The sequence below is a fragment of the Bos javanicus genome, chromosome 18 (genome assembly GCF_032452875.1).
Source record: "Bos javanicus breed banteng chromosome 18, ARS-OSU_banteng_1.0, whole genome shotgun sequence".
NCBI classification, from domain to species: domain Eukaryota; kingdom Metazoa; phylum Chordata; class Mammalia; order Artiodactyla; family Bovidae; genus Bos; species Bos javanicus.
The window spans coordinates 1,801,392-1,829,159 of NC_083885.1; the positions used below are offsets into that span (position 1 = coordinate 1,801,392).

General features: G+C 47.7%; 2 protein-coding genes across 11 annotated transcripts in view; both read right to left on the bottom strand.

Moving 5' to 3' along the window:
* IL34 (interleukin 34) overlaps positions 1 to 13,235 on the bottom strand; it is a 59,845-nt gene extending 46,610 nt beyond the window's left edge. For 4 of the 10 annotated variants that reach the window (XM_061386684.1, XM_061386686.1, XM_061386690.1 and 1 more), the window contains exon 1: positions 12,886 to 13,141. The gene's annotated coding sequence lies outside the window, so the exon portion shown is untranslated. Of the gene's footprint in view, positions 1 to 861; positions 1,045 to 12,885 lie in introns of all 10 variants that reach the window. The other 6 variants (XM_061386685.1, XM_061386691.1, XM_061386689.1 and 3 more) reach the window with 3 other exon arrangements.
* A 7,924-nt stretch (positions 13,236 to 21,159) lies between these two features.
* The window catches only part of SF3B3 (splicing factor 3b subunit 3), a 38,881-nt gene continuing 32,272 nt past the window's right edge, over positions 21,160 to 27,768 (bottom strand). The window contains exons 18-26 of the mRNA XM_061386674.1: positions 27,202 to 27,376; positions 26,327 to 26,532; positions 26,071 to 26,227; positions 24,924 to 25,049; positions 24,313 to 24,525; positions 23,650 to 23,748; positions 22,851 to 22,994; positions 22,138 to 22,242; positions 21,160 to 21,756 (exon numbers count right to left, since the gene is read on the bottom strand). Coding sequence (XP_061242658.1) covers positions 21,616 to 21,756; positions 22,138 to 22,242; positions 22,851 to 22,994; positions 23,650 to 23,748; positions 24,313 to 24,525; positions 24,924 to 25,049; positions 26,071 to 26,227; positions 26,327 to 26,532; positions 27,202 to 27,376 — 1,366 coding nt within the window. The 3' untranslated portion in view covers positions 21,160 to 21,615. The remainder of the gene's footprint in view (positions 21,757 to 22,137; positions 22,243 to 22,850; positions 22,995 to 23,649; positions 23,749 to 24,312; positions 24,526 to 24,923; positions 25,050 to 26,070; positions 26,228 to 26,326; positions 26,533 to 27,201; positions 27,377 to 27,768) is intronic.

The window sequence follows — 27,768 nt, forward strand, 5'->3', positions numbered from 1 at the left end:
ATCCTACAGGCCAGAAACCAGAACATAAACAAGAGAGGCAATACTGTGACAAATTCAATAAAGACTTTAAAAATCATCCACATAAAAAAAAACTCTTTTTAAAAATGGTACATTTTATGGTGTGTGTGTGTGTGTGTGTGTGTGTGTGTGTGTGTATTAGTCGCTCGGTCATGTCTGACTCTTTATGACCCCATGGATTGTATAGCCCACCAGGCTCCTCTGTCCATGATTTCTCCAGATAAGAATACTGGAGTGGGAAGCCATTCCCTTCTCTAGGGGATCTTTCCCGACTCAGGAGTCAAACCTGGGTCTCCTGCCTTGCAGGTAGATTCTTTACCATCTGAGCCACCAAGGAAGCCCTATGTTATGTATATTTTACCACAATTTAAAAAAGCAAAAACTAAAAAAATATTGTACATGTGCATTTTCGGAGAAAGAGGAGGGTTGTCTGCTTTTCTCAGCCTAAGGCAGAGAAAAGACAACTGTCTCCTCTCACAGGACAAGACTCTCATGATCCTGTCTTTGCTCCATGGAGCCAGGATCACCAAGGGGTCAGGCTCTCATCCCTGGAGTCCACCCCTCCCCTCACATGATGATTGACTGGCCTCAATGCCTTTGCACTTGCTGTTCCCTGAGCATAAAGCCCTTCCCCCATCCCCTGCCAGCCTAATTCTCTCTCCTCCCATCTCCCCTTCCCCTCACCCACACCCTCCCAGACACTTTCACGTGCTGCCCTGGACCCACAGAAGATCCAGTTTGCTCCAGCTGCTCCCTTTCCAAGGCAGCTGTCTCTCTGTACGCCTTCCATCCCCACCCCGTAACACGCACACCCCAGCCCCGCAGTGCCCCTCTTCCTTTGACCTGATCACAGGGTCCTGAGCCAGGTGGGAGGTCACTGTCTCTGTTCTAGTTGGGAGGTCCTCAAAGTCTCACACTTCTTCTAACTCTGTCTCCTGACTTCTCAATTCTGGTTAGGCGCAGCATAGCCGATTGACTGCCAGGAGAGGCTGAGCCAGTCCCTTCTTTACCAATTCAGGAATGTCCCTAGTGGAGAACAATGGAGAAAACAGAAATCTGGGTGAACAGAGCAGCTTTGTTTTTCATTTTTTGGCTCATCACAGAGGATGGACTGTGGGGACTCGGGCAGGCTGAGCATGGTGCCAGGGAGCCCGGCTTTGGCTTCTTACTAATTTGGGACCTAGAGAGCAAATCAGTTCCTTTCTATAGGCCTCACTTCACCCATCTGAAAAATGCCGTTTGAGAAACTCCTGTTTGAACTGAGTCGGGAAGGAGTGGTGGAAGAGAAATGGGGGTGTTTGCAGAGGTCCCCGCTATGGGGAGTGTATTGGTCACACAAGGCACAACTTCCCGCAAAGGTTTGGCCTCACACTTGTTGAGTTTGGGTTCAAGCCTTGCTCTAATAAGACCATTGGCAGGAACACAGGCCCTGGCGCACAGGCTCTGTTCTGGCTCATCATCAAACTTGCTTTGTTACACCTTCCAAGGGCAATGGGGCCTGTGTTTCATAATAGCTATCATAGCTGTAATTAAACAACTATGCATTAGTAGTTTTGAATCTCCCACCCCTCTGGAACATAAGCCCCACTGAATTCTTAGCTCAGTGCCTACCATGAGGAGAATTCAATCACCGTGTTAATTAATGCAGAGAGACCCACAAAGGAGGCCTCGTCTGTCTTTTAAACAGGCATCAGTATCGCAGCTAAGGTAGAATCAGAGGCAGTGCCCTGTTCCCAAGCCACTTGGAACCGAGAGGTCGAGAGGTCGGGGGCCAGGAGTAATCAGTCGCCAACCTCCCCCGACCCCGCCCTCATCACACACATAAGTCTGACCCAGGACCCTCCCTGGTTCCACCACGACCCCTACTCTTGCCTATGCCCCCTGAAACTTAGAGGGGTCAGAGTTAAATTCTGCTCTACATGCGTTCCTGACCCAAGCCTCTCCCACGTGCCGGGGACTGGCACACGAAGACAAAAAGCTGCACGCCCAGCTGGCAGGGAGGTCAGATCACCTTGGCAGATGGCAAGGGGGAAGGAGGCGCGGAGGACGCAGGCTGGGAGGGGCAGGGCTTCAAAACCCGCCCAACAGACGAGAAACCGCTCAAGGAAAGGGCGGTTCTTCAAGATCTTCCAGAAACGTCTGTGGGCCAGGCGGGGCCCTCTCTCCACGGCACAGAGGTGGGCACCCTCGGGTTCCACCCCCACCCCCACGCCCCTCCCCCGTCTTTCCCTCGGCGCGCCTCAAACCCCAGCCGGCCTCGAGCCTGGGCAGAGGTAAGGCGGGAGCCAGCCGGAACCTTCGGAGCGAGCGCGGCCTTGGTGTTAGAGTAAGCGACAAAACGTCGAGGGCGTGTGACGCGTCCGACCTGACGTCAGGTGCCCAGCTTTATGTCGGGTGCTCCGTCTTTCCCCCGTGTGCCCTGGGTTTACGTCACGTGCCCTGGCTTTCTGTCAGGTGCAGAGTCTTTCCGTCACGTTCCCTGGGTTCACGTCACGTGTCCGGCTTCACGTCACGTGCCCTGGCTTTCTCAGGTGCCAAGGCTTTCGTCAGGTGCCCTGCCTTTCCGTCACGTTCCCAGCTTTATGTCACGTGCCCTGGCTTTCCGTCACGTTCCCGGCTGTATGTCACGTGCCTTGCTTTTACAGCAGTGTCTGGCTTTGCGTTAGTTGCCGACACCTGTCTTTCCACATCTTTTCCATGCTCACAGCAATACGTGAGGGTGTATACACACATAGAACTGACGTTTGCTTATTTGTGTAAATAAAGTAAGATCACCAGATCCATATAACTTGCTTTCTTCTCCATTGGCACAGAGGGCATATCTGCAAGTCCGCAATCTAATTTTTTATCCCCTGGAGGCAAGCACTCACAGATATCCTCTTTCATAAACAGGGTCAGAGCAGACAGAGTGAAGGCTGGGTACTGTAGATATTTTCAATTGCACCAAAATCTTTTAATTTTCCTTCTCTTTCTTCATCTGCAGCCCTACACAAGCAACCCTGATGGGAAGCCTTCACTACCTTCTTCATGCTCCTGTGTGTTTATACAGAAATTCACAGGCAAATACAAGTGTGGGGTTTGGGGTCAAGTTTGGCTTTATTTGGAGTCACTTTGCCAAAAGGGGATCATATTAACACCCATCTCCATTTCTTACTTTTCTCACTCAAGAATAAAATCCTTAAGGGAAATCCCTCCAAATCTTTTTTGCAGTTTTTTTTTATTGTGGTAAAATATACATAACGTAAAATTTAGCATGCAGTTCAAGAGTGCTAAATATTTCCATGTTATTGTACAATCTCCAGGACTCTTCATGTTGCAAAAGGGAAACTCTGTATCCATTCAGCAACTCCCTTTCCTCCCGCCTCCTCCGCACTGGCCACATCCTGCCCACCAGCATTCTACTTTCTTTCTCTATGAATTTTCCAGCCGGGAGTAGTTTTTATGATCACTTCCTGGCCTAGAGACTCTAGGATCACATGAGTAATGTAAATTTAATCCCAAATCCAAAAGAGGGCAGATGTGATTATACATTTCTAACAGGAGGCCTTCCTTGTCTCCAACCAGACCCAGTCCAGGTGAGAAAAGCTTCTTCCTCTGCCTTAGTGGCTGAATTTTTTTCTGGCCTTACTTCACTTAAAAGAGGCTTAAACCCTTGAGAGTCTCAGCTGTATGTGGGGATCTCATTTCTACCTCCCTTCTTCATGTAGGCTCAAAACTTTGGCCCTAGTCTCTGTGGCTATTCCAGTCTACTTCCCTGGGTTATCCAGACCAGTGAAGGGCCCTCAGGGAAGGCAAAGCAGCCTTGCTCCCTCCCAACTTCCTTTACTGTCTTGTCCAGAGGCCATCCATGCAGCTCAGCTATGCATAAAAAAAATGTGCTGATTGTTTTGTATCCTGAATTTCTGGATCTTTTTGTAGTTTCCCTGAAAAACTATCAAATCTTACATCTCATTGAAAAGGAGCCTCACTTACACTTCTTTTTCCTTATGTTGGTTTTAGCTATAACCTTACACGGCCTTTTTCTTTATTTCTCTAATGAAACTAGAGCTCTGGTGATCAGCAGGCAACAGCCAGGTGCTCAGAGGAAACTAACAGAAAGAGGGAAAAGAGTCAGAGCTCCCAGGCAGCGCTGGGGATGGCCCGGGAGACGGTGCTCCCTCTGCTTCAGGGGTATTTGGGGCCCGTAAAATCTGGGTTGATAATGTAGGCAGTGTCCGTGAGAAGCTACCTCGGGGGCTGAAAGGGTTACCTCAGCTTGAATAAAAAGACTAAAAGGACAGTGATGAGAAGCAGCAACATAATAAGAGCTAATGTGAATCATTTAATGTCAGTTAATCTCCTTTCCACCACTACACATGCACATCAATACCAGAGTTAGAAATTCTCCTCCTTTTTTTTTTTTTTTGGCTGTGCTTTGTGACCTGCAGGATCTTAGCTCCCTGACCAGGGACTGAACCCGCACCCTCAGCAGTGAGAGTGCAGAGTCCTAACCACTGGACCTCCAGGGAATTCTCTCACCCTCACTTGAAAGATGAGGAAACCAAAGCTCAGAAAGTTTTACAAGCTACCAAAACTCACACAGCTAACAAATGGGACAGCAAGTATTAAATTTGAATATGTCTACCCCAAAGCCCTTGCTGATAATGCCACATTAGAGGGCAGTCTGAAGGCAAAAGAAGACCACACTCTCCCACCCAGCAGCTTTATGCAGCTAGAATGTGACTGTGAAGCTAAGGGAGGCCCAGCATATGAGATGAAACCCCAAAGAATCTGAAGCTGGAGGGGTAACCTGCTGCTGCTAAGTCGATTCAGTCTCGTCCGACTCTGTGCGACCCCATAGATGGCAGCCCACCAGGCTCCCCCGTCCCTGGGATTCTCCAGGCAATAACACTGGAGTGGGTTGCCATTTCCTTCTCCAATGCATGAAAGTGAAAATTGAAAGTGAAGTTGCTCAGTTGTGTCCGACTCTTAGCGACCCCATGGACTGCAGCCCACCAGGCTCCTCTACCCATGAGATTTTCCAGGCAAGAGTACTGGAGTGGGGTGCCACTGCCTTCTCCTGAGCACCCTGCAACTTCAGAGAGGGACCCAGAGGTTGCCTCTGGGAATCAGCCTCTGAAGTAGCATATGCACAGAGGATAGGAATATGAAAAGAAGGAATAGCTGAATCAACTCGGAGTTATTGGAAAAGCTTCTGGGCTCAGTCGGGTGCCCTCCCGTCCTTTTCTGGTATCCCCCACTTCTCCCAGCGTCTGTCATCTCCCCCAGCATCCTCTCTTCACCCAGTTTCCCTTCACCTTTCCTAGACTCCCCGCATTTCTCCCAGAAGCTTTATCAGCAGGTCCATTCCAGAAACATTCTCACATCAACCAGTAACACCTCATCTCCTTAAGTCTAATGCACAATGGTTATAAAATGCACTAAAATTATATGTGACACTGTGAAAGAGGAAAAAAAACTGTCAGTTAAATTGTGATTTGCTGTTTATCCTGATTTCAGAGGAGATGTTAAACTGCAGGGAGTGGGAGAAAGGTGTGTTTTAGAATCAATGGAATATGGTAACACTTAAGAGCCTTATTGAGCATCTTGCTATCTTACCTGAGAGTTACAGACCATTTCCATATGCAGTGTCTTGTTGTTAATGGCTGGTAAGCAGGCACTATATGCCCAGAACCACCATAGGCTCTTGGGTATTCAGTTCTTTGCTCTTATGGAAATCACAGGCTAGTTGGTGATCTTGGGAGGCAGGCCCAGAGAACATGTACAGAATAATTCAAGGCTAGTCTGTATGGTGTGGACAGTAAATGTAATAAGTGCTTGAAAAAGGGTGGATCAAATTCAGCCAAAGTGGTCCAAGTAGGCTTCATGGCAGGGAGAAGGAGACTCAAGCCAGAGGATGAAGATGGAAAACGGGGACAAGAGACGTTACTGAGGAGGGAGAAGTGGGGATAAAGGGAGCACGGAATGGAGATGAGGCTACAGGGCAAGTGCTCGGGACAGCAGAGAAGGTCCTTTGTCCAGAGCTGAGGAGCAGCATTGGGGTGTCACGGGAGTGCACTCTGGACAGGCAGGACAACGCCAGACTACAGAAGGCCTTCAGTGCCACGCACCTCTCGGTGTGCCAGGCATCACCGAGCCAGCACAGGTTGTGAGCAGGGGAGTAACCTGGTGAACACACTCAGGGAACACTTGTGCGAGATGAGCTAGAGGCAGAAGCCAGGACAGCAACCGTTCCTCTAAGCCCCGTGATGAAGGAAGGTGACCTCTGAGAGGTCTTTAACGGAGGTTCACATGCCTGAAAGGGCCTGGGGAACAGTTCTTGCAGGAGGTCTAAGCCATGCCTTGAGGGAAAGGACTCCCAGACTCTTTACAGAATTGTTCCTACAGGGCCTGGGCCAACTGGGCATTTGCCTGCTATATTCCCAGGAGGTACAGCTATATGAAGAACCATCCCTACTCAGTAACACTGGTACCACTTATTAGATGCAAGGGCTGAAGAACACATTGCCTACATTTGTACAGATTGTCAGTCACCATAGAAGTGGGTCTTACCTGGTGGTCCAGTGGCTCTGTGATTCCAGTGCGGGGGCCAGGGTTCGATCCCTGGCCAGGGAACTAGATCCCATGTACAACAACTAAGAGTTTGCATGCCGCAACTAAGATCCAGCACAGCCAAATAAATATATTTTTTTAAATCACCATATAGGGAGTTCCCTGGTGGTTCATAGGTTGGGAATCCGCCTGGTAATGCAGAAGACATGGGTCCGACCCCTGGTACAGGAAGATCCCACGTGCCACAGAGCAACCAAGCCTGTGCGCGGCAACCACTGAGCCCATGTGCCCAGCAAACCTGCAAGCCTCAGCTAAGAGTGGTCTCTGCTTGCCGCCATCAGAGAAAGCCCACACACAGCAATCAAGACCCGGCAGAGCCAAAAATAAATAAACCTGTAAATGTGTAACGCCAGAGTGAACCCTAATGGAGACTATGAATTTTAGTAATGTATTCAGTCAGTTCAGTTCAGTTCAGTCGCTCAGTTGTGTCTGACTCTTTGCAATCCCATGAATCACAGCACGCCAGGCCTCCCTGTCCATCACCAACTCCTGGAGTTCACTCAAACTCACATCCATCGAGTCGGTGATGCCATCCAGCCATCTCATCGTCTGTCATCCCCTTCTCCTCCTGCCCGAAATCCCTCCAATCCCTCCCAGTATAATAATAATGTATTAATGATAATTCATCAACTGTACCAAACATCACATTAATAACCCATATTAGTAACGTGCAGCACTGTGTATCTGTGGTGGCTATGTGGAGCTCTCTACACTTTCGCCTCAACTGTTCTGTAAATTAAAACCGTCCTTAAAAAAAAACACCAATTATTACTGAAAACTGAAAAAGTATACAGTGAAAATGATTCATCCAATGTTATGGATTTTGCCAGCAGAGAGCAGATAGTTTAAGTCCCAGATTCTAAACCAGCCTCAGCTTCCTCCTCTGGGGTTAACAGTCACGCTTCATAGGCTCACAGGTTCCGGAACGCCATCGCTGATTATGTTGCCTATGTGACTTCCATGGACAGGGAGAAGAGGAGTCTTCTCTGGGCTGAGAGGCAGACCAGGGCAAGCAAGACCGGGAGGCACCTTGTCATCCAAGAAAGGTTTCCCAGCTGCGGGAGGACATTGGAAAGTACCTGGCCCCAGCCCAGCCTCTTCTGGGCCAGCTGGTCTGCTGGCCTCTGTGCCTAACTCACTTCACTGGGGCCCGGGACAGAGCCTCCAAGGAGGCCAGCAGGAGGGCTCCACAGCCTGGACCAGTGCAGGGCGGGGAAGGGGCCTGCAGAGCAAGGAGGACCAGAAGGTTCACCGCCCTGCCCTGGCATACCCTGTCCTCTGTGAGGCCCTGGGAAGCCCCAGATCACCTTCTTCATCCATGAAACAGCACTTCCCGGGCCCGCTCCCAGGGTGGCAGTGAGGGGCCAGGAGGCAGTAGGGGAGAAATCTTGAGGGTACATTACGCAGCCAAACAGCAAGTGGCACTGTTTCTACCGCTGTCAGATCAGCTACCAGTGTGAAGCCTCCAAGACCCCAAGGGGAGAGAGAAAGACCTGATTTCTAAACACATGAATTCACCTCTCCAAGCCTCAGTCACCTCATCTGTAATATGGGAGAATCCCGGGCTCTGTATGGATTGGGTGAATAGTGACCAACTGGCATGGAGATGCCTTTATCTTTATTTTAAAAAAAATTTTGGCCACGTGTAAAATCTTAGTTCCCCAACCAGGGATCGAAGACTGGTTGGGGAACCAGTCTGCAGTAGGAGCACGGAGACTTACCCACTGAGCCCCAGGGAAGTCCAGAGATGTCTTTACATGGTAGCTGCCTGCACCTTCATAAGGTGTCAAGGCCAGCCCCACGAACTGGGTCATTCTGTAAGGCCACCACCCCGGCCAGGGCTCCCTCTATAACTCTGAGGACACAGGAGGCCGTGGTACTGCCACTTTTAGGGATGGCATCTATTGACTTGTGGGTGCTAAGCCTGGGAACTTGGACAAATTGAATCATGCAGACTAGGTCTTGGCACCCAAAGAGCTGCGTTGGAAAAAACACAGTTGCAAAAGAAGACAGAATGAACTCACTCAACAGCTATGGGAAAGACTTGGAACCTTGAAGAGAATTGTCAAGCCGGGTCCTGTTTACCAGAAGGCGAAGGGGGATGTTGAGTGACCAGGAGCCTGGCTCTCAATTCAGGCCAGTGTTGTCTGCCAAGGGTTAACCTTGAACCCTGGAGCCAAGCAGGTGGGGCCTGGCTCCGTAGAGAAACCAGATGGAGGGAGTGGGGCAGCTGCTAGATCCCTGCCTCGTGAGACTGTCAGCACCCAGGGAGACTGCCATTGGGGCAGGGGAGCAGGGAGCAGCCAGCTTGCAGAGGCAGAGGGCTAGCGCCAGGCTGCTTGTGTTCTAACTCCAGCTCTGTGGCCTACTGGCTGACCTTGGGCGGGAGACTTAAGCCTGGGAACTGGCAGCAGGGCCTCAGCTCCCAGCTGTAAAATGGAGACGATAGTAGCACCCACCATCTGGGCTTGTAAGGATCTCAAATCAAGCCGGTTCAGCATTTAACACAGTCTCTACCCAGAATGGCAGCAGCTGTCATTACTGTTATTTAGGGGCAGGCTGGCAGCATGCCTTCCCCCTGCCTGCCCCCTTCCTCTGACTTGGGTCCCATCTTTACACAGGCTTGGACTGGATCACATCACAGAGGCACAGAGCCTAGGAAACCCTCTGGCCCTACCCTTGCCTCATGCAAGAGTCTCATCTGCAACTTGCCCAAACTCTCCTTACATGCCTCTACTAACGGGGAGCTCAGTACTCCATAAGACAGCCCATTCCACATTCAAATGGCTCTGATCACAAGTTCTCCAGGTGGATCTAAAATCTCCTCCCTTTCAAACTGTCCCTTAGTGGGAGTGATTTTTTTTTTTTTTTTGCCAGGGACTTTCCAGCATCTGGAACCTACTCATCCCACAAATGCCAGGAGCCCTCTGGGCAGGGCCTCAGTCATTCCTTCAGGAAGTCTCCCCTGAACCTCATCCTGAACATCTCATGCAGAACAGCAGAGCCGCTCCCCACAGGGACACACGAATCTTCTCCAGTGCTGGGTCTGTGAGGCAAAAAGTCTTGGATGTGTCCAGAACCTGACATTAATAATAATTCAGTTCACTTGCTTTATTCAATTCTTAATCCCTATGAGGCATATACTACTTATCCCCCCACACCAAGTTTTAAACAGTAGTGATATACACATAGCAGCAAATCTTAACCATTTCTAACTGTCCATGTCAGTGGTATTAAGTACATTTACTTTGTTGTGCAACCATCACCACCGTCTGTCTCTAGAAGTCTTTCATCTTCCAAAACTGAAACTCTAAACCCACTGAATGATAACTTCCCCATTCCTTCCTTCCCCGGCTCCTGACCACTGCTGTTCTCCTTACTGCTTCTACACATTCGACTCCTCTTAGTTACCTCCCATAAGGGCGATCGTACAGAATCTGTCTTTCTTTGTCTAGCTTATCTTGCTTAATATCCTCAAGGTTCACCCATGTCATAGCATGCTCCAAATTCCCTTCCTTGAGGGGAAGATTGAGGAGGCCTGTGGGTGATAAAGCTTGGATGTGGTGAGAGAATCCTGAGCCAGAACGTGGGCATTCTCATGCTACAAGAGACCAGAGGCACCCAGCAAGCTTGACGAGCAGGGCCTGACCTTTCTGAGCAGCTGGCCACAGTAGCAAGTCCACATCTCTTTGGCCTTTTAGACTCATCGCCCTGACCTCAGCCTTGCTCACTGTAGCTACATCCCCACTCATCCACCTCTTCACCCACTTAAGATGGCCCCAAACGGGAAGTCCTGGCTGGTTCTCCAGGCGTGGCTATTGAGTCTTCCTGGTTGAGATGCACAGACAGAACTCTTGGCAGCTGCTGGGAAGCTCCGGAGTACATTACCAGGATGACCGCAACCCTGTTCCGGGGTACACTACCCCCCCAGTTGTGGGACACGGCTGTCAGACAAAAGTGTGCGGGGTAGCCAGAGCCCAGAAGCTCCAGGATTCTCACAGAGGCCGCTGTTCTCAGACTGCTGTGGCGCCTCTCTGGGTCACAGGGTCAGACTGTCCTCTTCGGATAGGATGCCTCTTCCTCCCAAGACCAAGGCTGGGTCCTGGACAGCTACCATGGACAGACAGTGTTACAGGGGTGTGGGGGTGTGGCCTCCAGAGACACTTTGCAGACCCCCAGAAGGAAGGAGCTGGAAGAAACCTGAGTACCTTAACTCTCACTGGAGGCCGGAGAGAAGACCCGTGGCAGAGCTGGAGCAGAGCCCCAGAGCCCTGGGCCCAACTTGCAAGCCAGGCTCCCCCACGCCAGCTTATCTTGTCCTCCTTCCTCTCCATCTCTGCCTCACAGATTATTCTTCCCTTTCAAGCAGGGTATCTTGCAGGGCCCAGGCAGCCACTGTCTCCTCTGTCCCTTGGGATGGGCTGTATACCTGTACCAAGAGCAGGGAGCCTGTGTTATACATCTCTCCCGAGCGTCCAGCACCATGAATGATGAGTGTTTGTTGACTGACAATGAATGTGAGTCTTCTGCCTATCTTTTATGGCTAATTCTGGTACTTTCCCAAAGGCTTTGGAACATGGTCTTGACCTTCCACAGTAATGGGCCACTAAGTGCCAGCCGCTTGAGCTCTATAATTTCATGTAATTCTCTAGCGCAGGTATTAACATTCCCGTTTTACAGATAAGGAAACTGACACTCAGAGGAGTCCATTGACCAGGAATTGGTATGGTCAGGATTAGAACCCAGCCTGGGAGCATTTCTCCGTGCCTCGATGTGGCCTCCCAGGGATCTACCAGGGTGGAGGACAAAGGTGGGTCGACAGGCTTTGGAGGAGCCCTCCACTCTGTCCAGTGATCCCTGAGACCTGCCCTCTGAGGAAGGTGGCTAAGAGATGGGACTGGTGGCATTCAGATCTGATGGCTGGTGGCCGAGAGTCTGGGTGACCTTCAGAAAGAGGCTGATTTGAACTGCTGGTTCCCCAGTGGCCAGTTCACCAGCCTTAGCACGGATTGGGGCAAAGTTAAACGAGCAAAAAACATCTCTAACAGGAGGCTGAATTAGAAGGGGGGAAGAGGTCAAAAAGATGCCCCTGGGGTGACTGTCTCAATTCTGCCTCGTGTCTAAAACGGCCCAGAGGAAGCCCTGGGTTTGAAAGAGCCTTCCAGGGTTCTTATTAGGCACCAACACTGTTTTACAAATACTCTCTCTACCTTTCCTGTACCGCTAAGGAGTTTTAAAGTCTGTATTCTACATGTGAACTAACTGAAGTCATTAGGTAAGGGTTCATGGTCAGGCAGCTATTCATATAAGCCCAGGCTCTCCTGCCTTCAAAGGCCAAGTCTTAACCACTGTACTAAACTGCCTCCAGCCCACTTCCTGAAAAATTTAGAGAAAACAAGTTCCCCACCCACTCCCTCATGCCATCACGGTCCTGAAAATCTTATGAATGAGCTGACCCCATGTGTAACATGAGCTGAGCTACAAAAATGTTCTTACCCTTTATCCCAAGTATTTATTCTGGATGGAGAATAAAATCCAAGGAGAGATTAAAAGAAAAAAAAAACCTAAAAGAAGTTATTTCCACAGAGTTGTCCATAAAAGTCAAATTATTAATCACGAAACACGGGGAAGCAATCTGAACCTCACAACTAAGGGACAAGGGATGCATATCCTGGCGGACACCACTCGGACTTAAAAATCAGTTAGTTGGTTTCCATGCAAAGTGCAAAAGCAGAACATTTCATTTTAATTTCAGAATACTGTTGCAACAAAACCATCTGAAGGAAGAAGGCTAACTCATGCCATTTTATTTTTTCCTTTCCTTTAGAGAATTTTAAGTCAATTTCTGATAAGGTAATTCATGTCCATAACTCACGCACACAATACATTAAGATCTAAAAACCAAAGCAATATCCGGTGGAAGAGCCCTCAGTAACCCATGACAACCATTTAAGAATGTGGGTTTGTTGATTTACAAAACTCAGAAGGGAATGCGTAGAGAAGTAACTTGCTTTATAGCTATTTGGATCTGCTTTTTTCCTGCAAGGCTGATGAAAGCAAAGGTTTAAAAAAGAAATGCAGAGCAGAGAATTCACACCATTTTTCTAAGACGTAATTCAGAGCTTCTTGCTGGGACTGTTTTTCAAGTCTAGCTCAAATCCCTCTTGCTGTGATCTGTGAAGGAAGCAGCTAAGTTGGGTTTTGGACAAGTCAGGCAAAGAAAACCACATAAGAGAAAATCAACCACTTTCTTACCTGTTCTAGTACCAAGATACAGTCTTCTAGGGCTTCACTGGCAGCTTTAAGGGGCTTCAGGGCTTGGAACAGGTACCAAGGGCAGGGGGCAGTGGGTGCCAGGTGGGAAAGGCTGTGGCTTCCCCCAGTGCACATTCCAGGCTTCCCGACTGATGGGAAGGGCGGGGAAAGCAGGCCACTGCAACTGATTCAGAAACTGGAGCCAGCAAGGGCGGGGCAGGGCCACGTGGCCCCAGCCTGCCTCGGAGAGTGGAGTAGGAGGGGGCCACAAGCCCAGAGGATCAGCCAGGAACTCTTCTGACCAAGTGCGCCAGGCAAGTTAACGGTGGAAGTCCCCAGACCAAGTCTTGGCTCCTAGGCAGGATGGGCTGTTTTAGGGGGCTATGCCAACTCCTCTCCCTAGCACATTTATTCCGACAAGAACCCTTCCACAAAACTTAAACGTAGTGATGTAGTACTGTCTGGACTGCATGTGTACACAGGGGAACAAACGTCAGAGGAAGAAAAGGCCTTTGATAAATATCATCAGTGTTGAGGACCAATCAATACCCAGCCTACAGATGGAGACATGAGCCCAGAGAGAGGAAGTATCTAAACCAAGATCACACAGCCAGAGGGCTTCCTTCTTTCCATGTCTCTGGGCCTGTGCTGGTGTAATGCGTGGTGTGGCACAGTGCCTGTGGGAGTTCCTGGTGACACAACAGATGCTCAAGCCCATCTCGAAGGACAAGGAGCACTCTCACTTTGCCTGGGTCAGAATGAGAGCTGAGAACGGTTCTGCCAGCAGTTCTGTGGCCACCGAAGGGGGAACTCCATCTCTACCTCGTCTTCAGAGCAAGGTCTCACGTACTTAGACCATATTCGGAGTGCTTAGGGAGTGGGCCAATTCCCCAGGGGAGCCTTGCAGGATCTTAGCTCCCGGGCCAGAATTGAACCCAGGCCGTGACAGTGAAAGTGCCAAGTCCTAGCCACTGAACTGCCGGGAATTTCCCTCCAGGAATCCTTCAGCTTCTCTACCAGTGGACAAGTAAAGAGCAAGGGATCAGGGAAGGGCTGTGTTCAAAGCATGAAACTATCCAAGATAGTTTGCAGGTTTCCCTGATACAAGCGCAGGATCCTTCACTAAGAGGTCCCTTATTTAACATTTAGGATTCCACAGCACCTGGTTTGGGAAATGCTGGCCTAGATATTAGCATGTCTTATTCTGAATGTTAATGCTTGGCACAAGTACTTGTTCAAGAAATTTCTCAAGAAATGGTTTCTCAATTGGACTGACAAAACCGGATTCCTGGTTTGGCCCTGGACTTCCATAAGACAATAATGCCTACATTTGGAATGTACTGGGTTGGCCAAGAAGCTCGTTAGGATTCTTCCATGTTACAGAAAAACTGGAATCAACTTTTTGGCCAACTCAAAACTATGGCTAACTCCCTGCTCCCATCTGCAAGACAGTGACGGCACCGGCCACACCCCCAGCAAGGTCTTGCTGTATTTGTGCCCAGCTGAGTGGAGCAGTTGAGCAGCCCATGGGGGACAGATTGGGTGGAAGTGATGGGGTACAGCCACAGGATGGGGCCCTGCAGAAGTCTGAACAAAACTCCTCTGTGCCCTCTCTGGGACCTCGTGGCTTAGAGGGATACCCCTTTCTTTCACGGCATCACATATAGGACTGCAGTTCAAGATAGGGGTGGCTCCAGGTCTCCCAAGGCTTTTGGACCCAAGTTCAGTGGCCAGACCTCCTCAGATCCCCAGAAGCTCAATGGAAAGTACTTTACTGTTACTGTGATAACCCCTAGAGGTTGGTGTTTTACCGAAAGGAAGCTGAGGCCCAGCTTAGAGACTGGTGAAGCCAGGTCATGTGACTTCGCATCCAGCGTTCTGCAATGGACTTCACTCCCACTTTACACGTGGCAGATGGGATCTGGTTTCAGACTGACTTACGTGAAGTCCCTCTCCAGCTGCAGCGTCAGCTCCTTAAAGGCAGAGACTCCTCAGTGGGCCGTGTTTCCAGCACTGCATGCCCCCACCCCAGGGACTCACAGTGAATGCTGGCACTTCTCTTCACCATCACGTCACACTAGCTCACACACATTTTACTCATGACCCCAAATTATTAACTTTGAAAACTCTCTTGAAATGACCTAATCAAAAGCAGGTCTCATTCCCAGAGATTTTGCTTTATAGAAAAGGGTAAATTCTGCTGGGTGGGCCTGTGGGATAAAATTTTGAGGACCAGACTCTAAAAGACAGAGGTGGGGAACTGAGGTGACTTTGACTCAGGGATCACAGCCAAACCTGACTGGGTACTGACTGAACTGCTGCATTTAGAGGGTGAAGTGGTACTGACTCTTTAGCCTTATCCTCTAGGGGAAACTTGGTGTTCTGATTTCTTTTGCTTCATTTTTAACAAGAAGCAATGTTCCCTCAGTCACCTGGAGGCCACCTAGTGATTTCTAGGTCTGATTATTACCAGATTGTGAAACAGACAGATGCCCAGTCATCCCTAGCAGACTAATTTGGGGCAGAACAGATGTTGCCACTGCAAGTTTCCCTGAGCTAAAATCTTTGGCTGTCTCTGATTTCCCCCAGAAGTCCCAAGGCTGTGACTGTTTTATCTGAGGAAACTAGTGACATGGGCCTTAGGCTTGCTGGCAGATTCACCTCACCACCAGACTCAGAGGGACAGAAACTACTCTGTTATAAGGACTCCTGGGTGCAGTAGAGCAGACATTCGAGGAGCTGGCACACAGTAGGTGCTCAGGCACCGCTGGTGGAATAAATGAATGTAGCACCATCTTCTAGTGGATTAGGCATGTCTCTTGATGTTGACTTCCAACGCCTCTATAGAAACAGCTCTTGGTTATGTTGATGCAGAGTGGTGAAGGGGATTTTCCTGAGTGCTGTGGAGTCTGCATCCACTGACTTCAGTTCAGACTTCATACACGGTCCATAGTGGGTTATCAGATCCCCAAATATAAATCAGCCACTGACAGCAGAGGTGTTGAGTCCTACCTACATATACCAGTCATCTGTATCCCTACATTGTTTTTTTGAACATTTCACTTCAGCACCAGAGCTCTGTATATGGCCCTTAAACATATTTTAAGGGTGCGATAAACTTAAAAATATTCACATAAAATATTAACATGCAAATGAGCAAGTGGATGATTCACACAAACCCATGCCATTTCTATTTTGAATAGAAACAGAATTTAGGAATTAAAGCTGAAAGCCAGGTTGATTCATCTGCAGAACTCTCCAAACGTTTCTGGCTTCCCACCAACAACCTCAAAAGGGGCTGCAGTCGTGAGAGCAGCATGGGTTCTGGAGATGAGAGCTCTCCCTATGAGTAAGTGAACCTCAAGAGCCTTTTCCAGTCCCAGCAGCTGTCTTGCTAGCAATACATTAAAAAAAAAAGAAAACAGATAAAAGCTGACATTCCACCCACAGTCCAACTTGAACCCCTTCCCCCCAAGGAATGCTATTCCTAGCAAAAGATCTTCCAAATGAAACAACATCTGTGGAACCTCTACTCGTGAGGTCAGGGAAACGCTGAGGCAGTTAAAAATTTTTGAGTCCTTTTTTCAGACCCAAGTTGCAGAGACTTAAAGGCAGCAGAAAAAGAGCAATCCTAATAAGCAAGGGCAAATGTCTTGGTGGGGTGACACTCCTTCTGTTCCGTGGCAGCCTCTAATGTGTGTTCTGCACAGCAGCAGAGTTCTCCACTTACCGGGTTACACAACTAAACCAAAGGAGTTGATGTGGTCCCCTTAACACAGATGGAGTTTGCAATGTAACCTCATCCAATCACTAAATTTTACTAAAAACTTTCTCTAGGTCCTACAGCAGAAACTCTGAACTAGACAAGACTGGTCTCAACATATTCAAGCCTAATTCCTTGTGTCTGTGATCCTAAAATTCCATTTGTCAGAGTCCCTGTTTTGCAGAGAACGAGCAAACTCATGGTCATGCAGAGGAAGCTCAATGGTGACAATTCCTGGATACGACACCTAAAAACTCAAGCAACAAAATAAAAAAATGAGCAAGTGGGACTCAATTAGACTACCATACAGCAAACAGAGAAAGCAATGGCACCCCACTCCAGTACTCTTGCCTGGAAAATCCATGGATGGAGGAGCCTGGAAGGCTAGTCCATGGGTCGCTGAGGGTCGGACACGACTGAGCGACTTCCACTTTCACTTTTCACTTTCATGCACTGGAGAAGGAAATGGCAACCCACTCCAGTGTTCTTGCCTGGAGAATCCCAGGGACGGGGAGCCTGGTGGGCTGCCGTCTCTGGGGTCGCACAGAGTCGGACACGACTGAAGTGACTTAGCATAGCATACAGCAAAAGAAACAAAGTAAAAGACACCCTATGGAATGGGGGAAATTATTTGCAAGCCAGGTGTCTGATAAAGGGCTAACATCCAAAAACATAAAGAACTCAGAGAACTCAACAGCAAAAACAAAAAACCCAATTAAAAAATAGGCAAAGGACCTGAACAGGCTTTTTTCTTTAAAAGATACATGAATGGCCAACAGGTATGTGAAAAGATGCTCAACAAAACTAGTCATTAGAAAAATGCAAATCAAACCACAATATGCTACATCAGTTCTCACCCGTTAGAACCAGCATGAGGAAAACAAGCGATAAACGGTGCTGAGGATGTGAGGAAAAGGGGACCCTCGCGCACTGAACTCTCAAAAAATTGAAAATGTGGGGTGTGTGTATGTATAGTAAAATAGTATTCAGTCATAAAGAAGGAAATCCTGCCATTCGAAGGATTGGATAAATCTTGAGGGCATTGCTGCTGCTGCTAAGTCGCTTCAGTCGTGTCCGACTCTGAGCGACCCCAGAGACGGCAGCCCACCAGGCTCCCCCGTCCCTGGGATTCTCCAGGCAAGAACACTGGAGTGGGTTGCCATTTCCTTCTCCAATGCATGCAAGTGAAAAGTGAAAAGTGAAAGTGAAGTCGCTCAGTTGTGTCCGACTCTTGGTGACCCCATGAACTGCAGCCTACCAGGCTCCTCCATCCATGGATTTTCCAGGCAAGAGTACTGGAGTGGGGTGCCATATGCTAAAGTGAAATAAGCTAGAAACAAGATGACAAATTACCCTGTAACTTCACTTAGATACAGAATCTATAAAACCAAATAACTTATAGAAGATCAGATTTGTAAGGGAAGGAGTGGAGGGGAGAACAGGGGGACGGGACACTATAACAAAGAGGTCAAAAGATAGAACTTCCAGTTAAAAGAGAAGCACTAGGAATATAGTGTACAACATGATGACTAAACACTGCTATGTGATATAAAGTTGGTAACAATAGATCTTAAGAATTCTCTTCAGAAAGTTTCTCATTTTGCCTTTTCAAGAGATGATGAATTAGACTATATATATCAAACCATTATGATATACACCTTAAACAAACACAATGATGTATGTGAATTAGATCAAAACTGGAGAAAAGAAAATCTTTCCAGCTGTGAGAATTCATGAAGAATCAAGTCCAGAGAAGGTGCCTCAATTATGGTGCTGAAATGCTGTCTGAGCATCCTCCAAAGCTCTTTATCTTATTCAGCACCCATCTGACAAGGGCGACAGAGAGCGATCGTGAGGCCATGTGAGGGGAAGAGACCATCACTGTGATGTGTCAGGGGTGGGAAGGGAAGGGATCCACACTCTCATTAGCTCCTGGAGGAAAATGGAGGACTTAACCATGCTGATGAGAGCTCACATGTGGATCAGGAAGAGCCTGTAATGTGCTGGGTGGACTGCTGGGTGTTTGAGGCATATGCCCGAGTTTTACTGACATCAAACTGTTTATCTCCCCGTTATGCATGAGAAGTCAATGGCCTGACCAAAATCATGGATCTAATCAGAGGCAGAGACTTGACAGAACTCAGGCCTGTGAGTGGCCTAAGGAATGATTTTCATGATTAGGAAATTTGGGGGAAAAAATAAACATAGTTTGTACTCCCAAGACACAGAGTCACTGACGTGTTGCTTAGTGCTGCAATTCAGAGGAACCAAGACGCGACTGCGTTCTTCGGGACTCCCGAGCAGCACATACTGCCTCTCTCCCTTCTTTCTACGGTGGTGGAGCCAAGCCTCCAAATTGTCAAACGGGTTGCCCAAGCTCACTTGGCAGTTATTCGACCTAACCAGAGCGAACTTGTTGGCTGATTACTTCACACATGTAGGCTTCTCTCCCCTAGGAGAATGTCAAGTCCAGCTGAGCGAGCCCTGATTTCTCACAGGCTTAGCACAACACTCAGAATATTAGCTCATAATCTGTTGTCATCTGTAACATTTCCCGGTACACACCCTATTTCTCTGACAATCCCACTGAGTGTGTACCATCTTCCCTGGGAACACAGGAGCCTTGTACCACACTGGAAGCACAGGATGACCAGTGTGAACTTCACCCTCGCCTGGCCTACAGGCAGCTCTCGGGTGGGGCACTAATCACACGACCATATACATTCCCAGTTGGATAAGATCTAAAATTAAGATTCAGTTATCATATGCTATAAAATCAGAAGGGCTTCAAATGGCCTAATCCCAAATTTCCCTCCCCACTCTGTTTTCATGAATGAGGTTCCCTTGCTAAATAATCCTCTATGTCAAATGACCAGGCACAGTTCCTGCCCACCTCTGGGGAGCAGTCTGTGGGTTTATTCCAACAAGCCAATCACAACTTTCCAAAGGAACTAGGAATTCCCCTTTCCTGATATTCCAAAGCCTCCCGAAGCCCTCCATTGTTTACTGGGTTCCTGAGTACAATCCCCGTTGTCTTGCATAGCCTGCAGTGTCCCTAAGTATATGTGGTTTCTTCCTCCCCTGGGCTGGACCAATAAACCGCTGTCTACATGGTCAGAAAACAACAAAAGGGTGGTAATTCCTGATTCTATCAAGTTTTCCTTTCCTTGGAACACTTCAATGTTATGTGCCAGCCTAGATGGGAGGGGAGTTTGGAGGAGAATGGATACATAAATATGTATGGTTAAGTCCCTTTGCTATTCACCTGAAACTATCATTGTTAACTGGCTATACCAATATAAAATAAGGAGTTTAAAGTTTGGGAAAAAAATTTTTTTCCTTTCTTACATAACTGCCTACTATTGTAGGAAGAAAAGGAAAGAGGGAGCTATCGGGAATAAGGAGCTATCGATCAAACATCTATGCCGTTTCCCATACTACTGCACATCAATGCCACACAGCCTGACAGGAGACTGTCAGTGGAATGAGTGTGGGCCATGGGGAAATGAGCCCTGGAATCAGGCTATGCAAATGTAATTCCAAAGTGTGGTCTACTAAGCATACCCATGAGCTAAGTGAGAAAGAAAAGTGTCCATTAGGGATTCAATGCCTGGCAAAATGAGGTCTCTACTGACCAATCTCGTATCAAGCTATGACTGAAGATACACAGTTCCACGGTTGGCATCAGAACACTCTGCACTGTGGAATGCCAACTGTTGGAGGTCAAAGATCCTATGGAACCACACTCACTCCTGACTCTAATCTGTGCCTGCCAGAAGACTTGTCCCACTGAAGTACTGAGCACACACAGAGAAGCGTGTTACTCTATGAAGCACTCGGAAAGAATGGGACTTGGGCCTCAGTGAAGTTAAGGGACTGCCTGGAATGTTAAGGCTTCCCACACAGCTCGACAGGGGCAAGGCTTGACAGCGGAATTCTTAAGTGTGAGCTGGAACATTTGAGTCTGGGTCACTTTCAGCCACAACTCCGCATCCTGAGGGCCTTCCGGAGCTATGTTGAAGACAGCCCCTCTCCAGCCCATTACCCATGTGCCTTTCTTTTAAAAGTGACTACATGTACTGACTTTATTCCCAAGGGCAGGTTCTTCTGTACTTACTGATCCTTCCCAGTAGACAGATGACAAATGATTATTTCAAGAACTGTGGAAGTAAAAGGAGCATCTTCTAAGAGATGAAGCAGCTGGAATTCAGACCAAATCCTTCACTCTACAGCCTCAAAGTAGAAGGGAGGCAAAATGGAAGAAGACACCAGCCAGCCTTCCTCACTATCCAATGGGAAGAGGTATGGATGACAACATGATTATCATTGAGTCCACGCTTCATCTGCATTGCAGCAAAGACTAGAGAAGTCCAAATGCCGGCACAGAGCAGGGAGTGTGAGGCCACAGGGCGGCAGAAGTCCAAGTTGGTCAGAAGCAGGATACTGTTTTCCAACTCAGGCTCCATCTTCCACCTAAATTCTCACCCCAGAAAAGACACACGGACACCAGCCACCTCAAAAGCTAGGTTTGTATTCCTGGTTAGGTTCCAAAGTGGCAGAACTCCAGAGCTGTACTATAACCAACCTGGTCCCCAGCTCAGTTAAGCCCCACAAAGACAACATCATACAAAACTGTATTTACAGGTAAACCAGTTAAAAATTAAAGGTGTGTACAAAAGTAGGCAGGATAGCCAAAAATATCAATGCAAGAAAGCTTTGGGAAAAGGGACACTGTATTCCACACCAGAACCTGGGGGCAATGGATTATGTACCAGGCACGGAGAAGTGCAGCAAATCTCAGTGCCAATTTTAGGGGGAACCTGTCACTCCAGGAAAGAGTGGATGGGAAGAGCTAAGAGCTTTAACATTACAAAGTATTAATTATCACCACCCTTCTTCTGTCACAGAGATTCACAGTCACGTGGTGAGGGAAATAAAGTCTCTGATAAACCCCACAGGAAAAGAGCTCAGAAGGCATAACGAGTCCGGATGTCCTCAAGCTTCTTCGACACCTCAGGTGGGGTTCTGTCCAGTTCTTCAGACACATTCTTTTGTTTGTTGGGCTCCATGGAGTTGAACTGTTCGCAGAGATCTCCATCAATCACATTCTAAGACAAGGAAAGACGAGAGAGGAAGAAAAAGGTGAGACGCCCAAAGAAAATGGCACATGCCAAAAGCAGCAACTGCCAGGAAAGGTTTTTTTCTCCCTCAGATATCTGAACTCCAGTTATAGAGCCAGGAACACTATTCAAAATTGACTGAGCAAAACTGGGTGAGAGCTCTTCGCTGGCTATGGTCTGTCCTGAGGGAAGAGGTCTCTTGACTATCACTAACTATTCCTCCCCCATTACTGCCTCCATAAATCCATCCCCTCAATGCTCCTTCATTAAAGACTCTGCTGATTTTTAAGGGTGGGAGGCCCAAAGACAAGACTGGTTAAATAGGCTGAGAATCCCCCTTTCCAACCAGAGTTTCCAAGAAAGACCTACCTTAACAGGGAAATAGTAGGAACGAAAGCTGAGGTGGTCTCGCCCACAGAGAGGGGGGTGCTCAGACCGGAGGTGCATTTCCACATGCTGGAAGAAGTCATGGTCCTGGCGGAAAAAAACAAAGAATCAGTCACTAAAGAAAAAAGATTTCAACTACTAGTCTACGGTTTCCAAAAGCACAGTGAACAGACAGGCCATTGATTTTTATCACCCAAGCAGATGTGAAATAACTGTTCCTCATGACCACAGCTACTACACCAAGACAGCTAAAACCTAAATGAAAACCCCTTTGTATTTGCAGAATATAAGAGAAAACACCATATGCAAAGAGTGGTTTGTGAAGTCAGATTCCTAATCCCATCTTCCTTGGCTACAACCACATACACCAAATTTAGCCAATCCCAGAGTTGACCCTAGGAAGCATTAAGTACCCAGTCCACACCACCCCATCTGGTGTGGCTCTGGGGCTTCAACCCCTGACTACCCTAGAGTCACATCAGAAAACTGAACCAAACCCTGGCATGGTATAAATTATGGCTTTCCCCAAGGGAAAAAGTCAAGATTCCTTTCTCCCAGACACTCCTGTTACCTTACAAAAATTCCACAACACTCCTAGTTGCATATGGACACAAACCGGACTGCCCTCTTAGGCCAATTTAACACTAAGGAACAACCCGAGGAATGAAAAGCCAGAGGAGTGTGGAAGATGTTACCTCATGGGATGTGAATGGGACAAGGATGCCAATGCCTCCTGACAAGGTGGTGTAGACAAGCGACTCTGAGCCTCCAGGGATCAGTGTGGTCTTCTGTAAGGAGAGCACTGTCTCGCCCACGTGATAGTTCATTATCACTTCTGCCTGCAAGTCAAAACCAGACTAGTCACTATGTGTGCCCTCAGGAGACTGCTCTAGATTCCCAAGAGCAAACGGCACTTCCAAAGGGCAGATTTCACCACCTTGATAATTTCATAAATTATTAAAATTTAAACATACTTTGAAATGTTCTTAGCATAGAGTTTAATACCTTCACAAACTGCTGAAGGTAGATATTTTCTGATTTATAACTGAAAAACATTTTTGTTAAATATCAAGTTTGCAAAAAAGGAAGAAACAAGGAAAGTTTAAAAAACTGCAATCTGTAGGCTTGCCTTCTAAAGTAAAATGGATCTATTTTTAAAGTTCAGAGCTACAAAAGAAAATATCTACAGAAGAGGAAAGCCCAGGACATACTGCAGAGAAAAGCTGGTTAGTATCCTGAGTGAACCTGTGCAACCATCCTTTCCAAGGAACCCACTATGCACCGAAGAAATTTACAATGCTAAAATGTCTCAGAAAAATTTGTTCTACCATAAAAATGGGATAGTAACTTGGTTATCTTGTGTCAAAGCCACCCTGCACACATAGTTGTGTGCACTGTGGATCAAACACGAAAGAAATGCGTCCTTGGTGAAGGTCCTGACGAACGGACTGCACAGGCTGATGCCCCTCCTTGGGGCCGCCTCTGCAAGCCTACCTTCTGAGAGGCCCCGTTGAGCAAGCCCCGGTCCCACAGGGCTTTGTTTCCAGTGGGATCCTCGTCCACTTCATCATTGGTGTTGGGTGGGAGCCGCACCTAAAATGAAGAGACACAAATCACAGAGCTGGGCTCTGCACTTACTAACCTTGGTCACCAAGCAGCACGTCTGCCCCAGGTCCCTGCAAGCAAACCGTGGGGCACCGCACTTGGCAGACCTGAGCCAGCACCTGTTCTGGTGGCCAGTGAGGGAGAAACTCCAGGGCTATTCAAGAAAATCCAGACTGGGCTTTAAAAGATAAGCCAAGGGTGAGGAGAGAAGCTCAAGAAGGAGAAGACAATATGTATAATTATGGCAATTAGTTTGTACGGCAGAAACCCACACAACACTGTAAAACAATCTTCTTCCAATTAAAAAATAAAATACAAAGATAACCCCAACTTCTGGCAAAGAGTGAGAGTATCAGTCCTCAGCTCAAACTAAATCTATCATTATTAAGTCATCTGGCATGGGGAAGAAGGCGGTGAACAGCAGGATGGGGGCAGAGGAAGCTAAAAGAATTTTATACCCATTTTTACTTTCCAAGTTAGACAGTACAGTATTACCACAAATTGGGCCATTTTTTTCATACATCCCTATAACCCAAGTAAACATCAACTTACCACACAAATGTTGCCAAACTTGTCTGCCCCAGCCACAGTATCGTAGTCGAGGAGACTAGCTGTGGTCACCCATCGGGGGTAGGTATCATCAGCAAAGATGATGAGCTGGTTCTCATTACGCTTGTAGCGAACCCAGATGAAACTTTCTTGGACATCAGATACAATTACCCTGTGTCCAATTGTCTGGATCCCAGAGATGTAGTTGGCAATATGCTGGGAAAAACAAGGACAGCAAGGTATAACCGTGGGGTGCAGAATCAACAGGAAAAGTCCAGGTTACCCTGACTGCAACATACATAGGGAACACCAAAGAAGAGCCGTCAGCAAGAAATGCCTAGAAGGTGGGAGAAAGAGCTAACTGGTTTTAACGTGGTGGAAAAATATGCCTGTCAGTTAAACTCCTTACAGACCTAAGCAGGACAGAAATCTGGCTCTTGAAGTAAAGAAGTCAAGAAACCTACCTACGCTTCCCCTTCTCAAGAGCCTAACCGTTAGCCCAGGAAGACAGAGACGGTCCGGATTAAGACACGGTCCCAGCAGCTGCTGTCCACCACCCGGCCTGGGCCTCCTTCCTCACAAGCTGGATCTGGACCCTCCACCAGCGCAGTTACCTTGTTCTCACACTTGCGGAGTAACTTCTTCTTTCCGAGGTCATAGACTCGCAGAAGTTTTCCCACACCAATCAACACTCTCCCTTGGAATGGGGCAATAGCAGCAGGGACCTCTTCCACTGGAGTCTGTGGGAGGAAGCACAGGTGATGCAGCTGTTTTCAACACACACAGCCACACTGCCCCAACCCCAAATGACTTTTAGAGGCATCTGTGAGGAAGACAGACAATGAGCGACTATCTTCTGCTCATCAGAGAAAAAAAACCCAGACATATAACCAACAGTCCCTATGAAACCAGGTGTTTGGGTAAACAGATCAGAAACACTCCATTTTGGCAAGTGGATCAACGAATGCCACAGGTGAGAAGAAGTCCCGGTACCTGAAAACACTACCCCAGAGCCGATGCTAACTGAAGTGGCACCATTAACTGAAAGTGAAGCCTTAGTGTCAGAGAAGTGACTGGAGCGTGTGGAGCGAGGGGAAAGCAGTGCTAGAGACAAGTCACATCTTGGCTGTAAAGGAGACACAGTGACTTTAGCACAAAGAAGGCTCTGTGAAATAGTTATTTCCTACAGTAACATGCCCCTTGTGGGAGGCCAAGAGAAATCACGTGCTGTCAGTGTAGAAGAGAGATGGAAAAAAAAGCACATAACATGACCTTAATTCTGTACAACTGCTGGATTTTGGTCACAAATGGCTGCCTACTTAGTAAGACACGAAAATACAGGGCTCGTTCATTATGCATCTGTTCCCCTTAGAGGGTGTTAGCACACAGGCCCCAGTGGGACCAGCAGGCAGTGGAGCTTCACTGGAGATTTTCCACGTGCCACTAAGAGATGGGTCAGAAAGATCTGATCCACGACTGATACAAAGCTGGTTAAGTCTAAAGGACTTATGGGCTTCTCAGGTAGCTCAGTGGTAAAGAGTCTGCCTGCCAATGTGGAAACGCGGGTTCAATCTTTTGGTCGGAAAGATCCCCTGGAAAAGGAAATGACTACCTACTCCAGTATTCTTGCCTGGAAAAACCCATAGACAGAGGAGCCTGGTAGGCTACAGTCCGTGGGGTCGCAGGAGTTGGACGCAACTTAGAGACTAAACAACAACAAATAGGACTTAAGATCCAGGAAAGCCACTGTCTGGTTCCTACCTTGTGCAAAAACTCCAGTTTTTCCCCATTGTTCACGAGCTTGTAGGTATAGACAAAGCCCCCAGCGACAGATCGGGGGTTCAGTATCAGGTCTTTGGCTACGCCCACCAGCACATACCAGTCTTCACCAGTGTTGGAGAACCTGCACACAGCCACGCTGCATTTTCAAAGAAAGAATCAGGAGTCAGGCATTAGGCACAGCCCAGAGAACTCCAATTCCAGTCTTTAAAACTCTTGCATGGTCAGGGCCCCTTACCTAAAAGCGGCTTCATTCTGTTCCAGCTGGACAAGATCCAATGTGTTCCCCTGAATAGGATTCATCACTCGGATCACAGAGGCCCACTGCCCATTGCCGGCCTTAGGAGCCCCAAAAATGGACTCGGGGAGGTTTTCATTGAGGAATGCTGCTGCCATCTCTGCGGCCAGCTCTCGCTCATCCTCCCCTGCTGCTTCTACCATTTCCTAAATCCAAAGAACCAAGGAAGAGTTGGTGAGTTCAGAGGTGGGTGCTGGGTGAGAAGTGAACAAGTGGACAAACAAGGACACCTCCGGGGTGTTCACAATACACAAAGCAGCAAAGCCTGTCCACCAAAATCATTATCCTCCAAAATGAAGATCAAAGGGAGAGGTGTACAACAAGGGGAAGAGGAAAAGATCACTAAGGGGAAACTAAAATCTTCATCCGTGGCGAACACTTGAGAAACATGAAGATGAAGACTGACTGCTTCCTCTCTTCTGGGCCAGATACAGTTTTACATAAAGGGGACTATTTGTTTTTTGCTGGGAAATTATTTCTGGAAGGAGATGGTGTTGTGAGGAGTACAAAAGCTGTCTTCTTTGGGCCCAAATCCAGGAAAGATATAACACAAGCTATTTTGGAAGTTCCAGGACAGAAGAACTGTTCCAGAGAAGTAGCTCAATACTGAATAAATCCAGGTTAACATTTTAGTCCTAAGTCACAAAAAAGCCCCTAAAACACAAAGGACTGTGGCAAAGGGCTCTGTTTGAAGGACCTGAAAAAACTCTGGATCTTTAAATACAACAAAGGCATTAGACATCAATTATACAGAGGCTTAAACACGATTTCACAAGACTGCCTTTTTACTGAACCCTGAAGGTCAACTGCATTACCTCTGCCATCTGCTGCTTCCTCTGAGCTTTAGTGGCCTCAGTGTAGGCATTGTGGTCAGTCTCGATGATGATAAGGTTGTTACTTTCAGGGTGGATGACGAATTTCCTGGGTGTGTACTGCAGTGGAAAGGCTACTTGATTGAAGACAGCACCCAGCTTCTCCAACGCCAAAATCCTATGGCAAAAGGCAAGAAGTTAATAGGTCACCCACTCACGACCAAGAAACTGGTGTTGAAAGGGTCAGTAAGCAGTCACAGCTCTAATATCAGCACTGGGGAACATGAAACAATACCTTTCTCATCTAGAAGATTATGCACAAGATAGGAGATCTGGGAAGGGCCTTTACTTCAGCAACAGCCATCACTGCTCACAGTGATTCCAGTTTCCCCCAGTAAAATTTCCATTAGAACCCTCAAAGATTTGTTTTATGCCTCCAATGATAAAACGATAGTAAAAAGTTAAAATCTCTTCTTGCACTGCAGTTACCCAAACATATGTATGTGCTATTTGTGTGACAGTGTTCCAAGTGAATGCCATCCTGAACGAAAATCACCTTGGCTTTAGGAA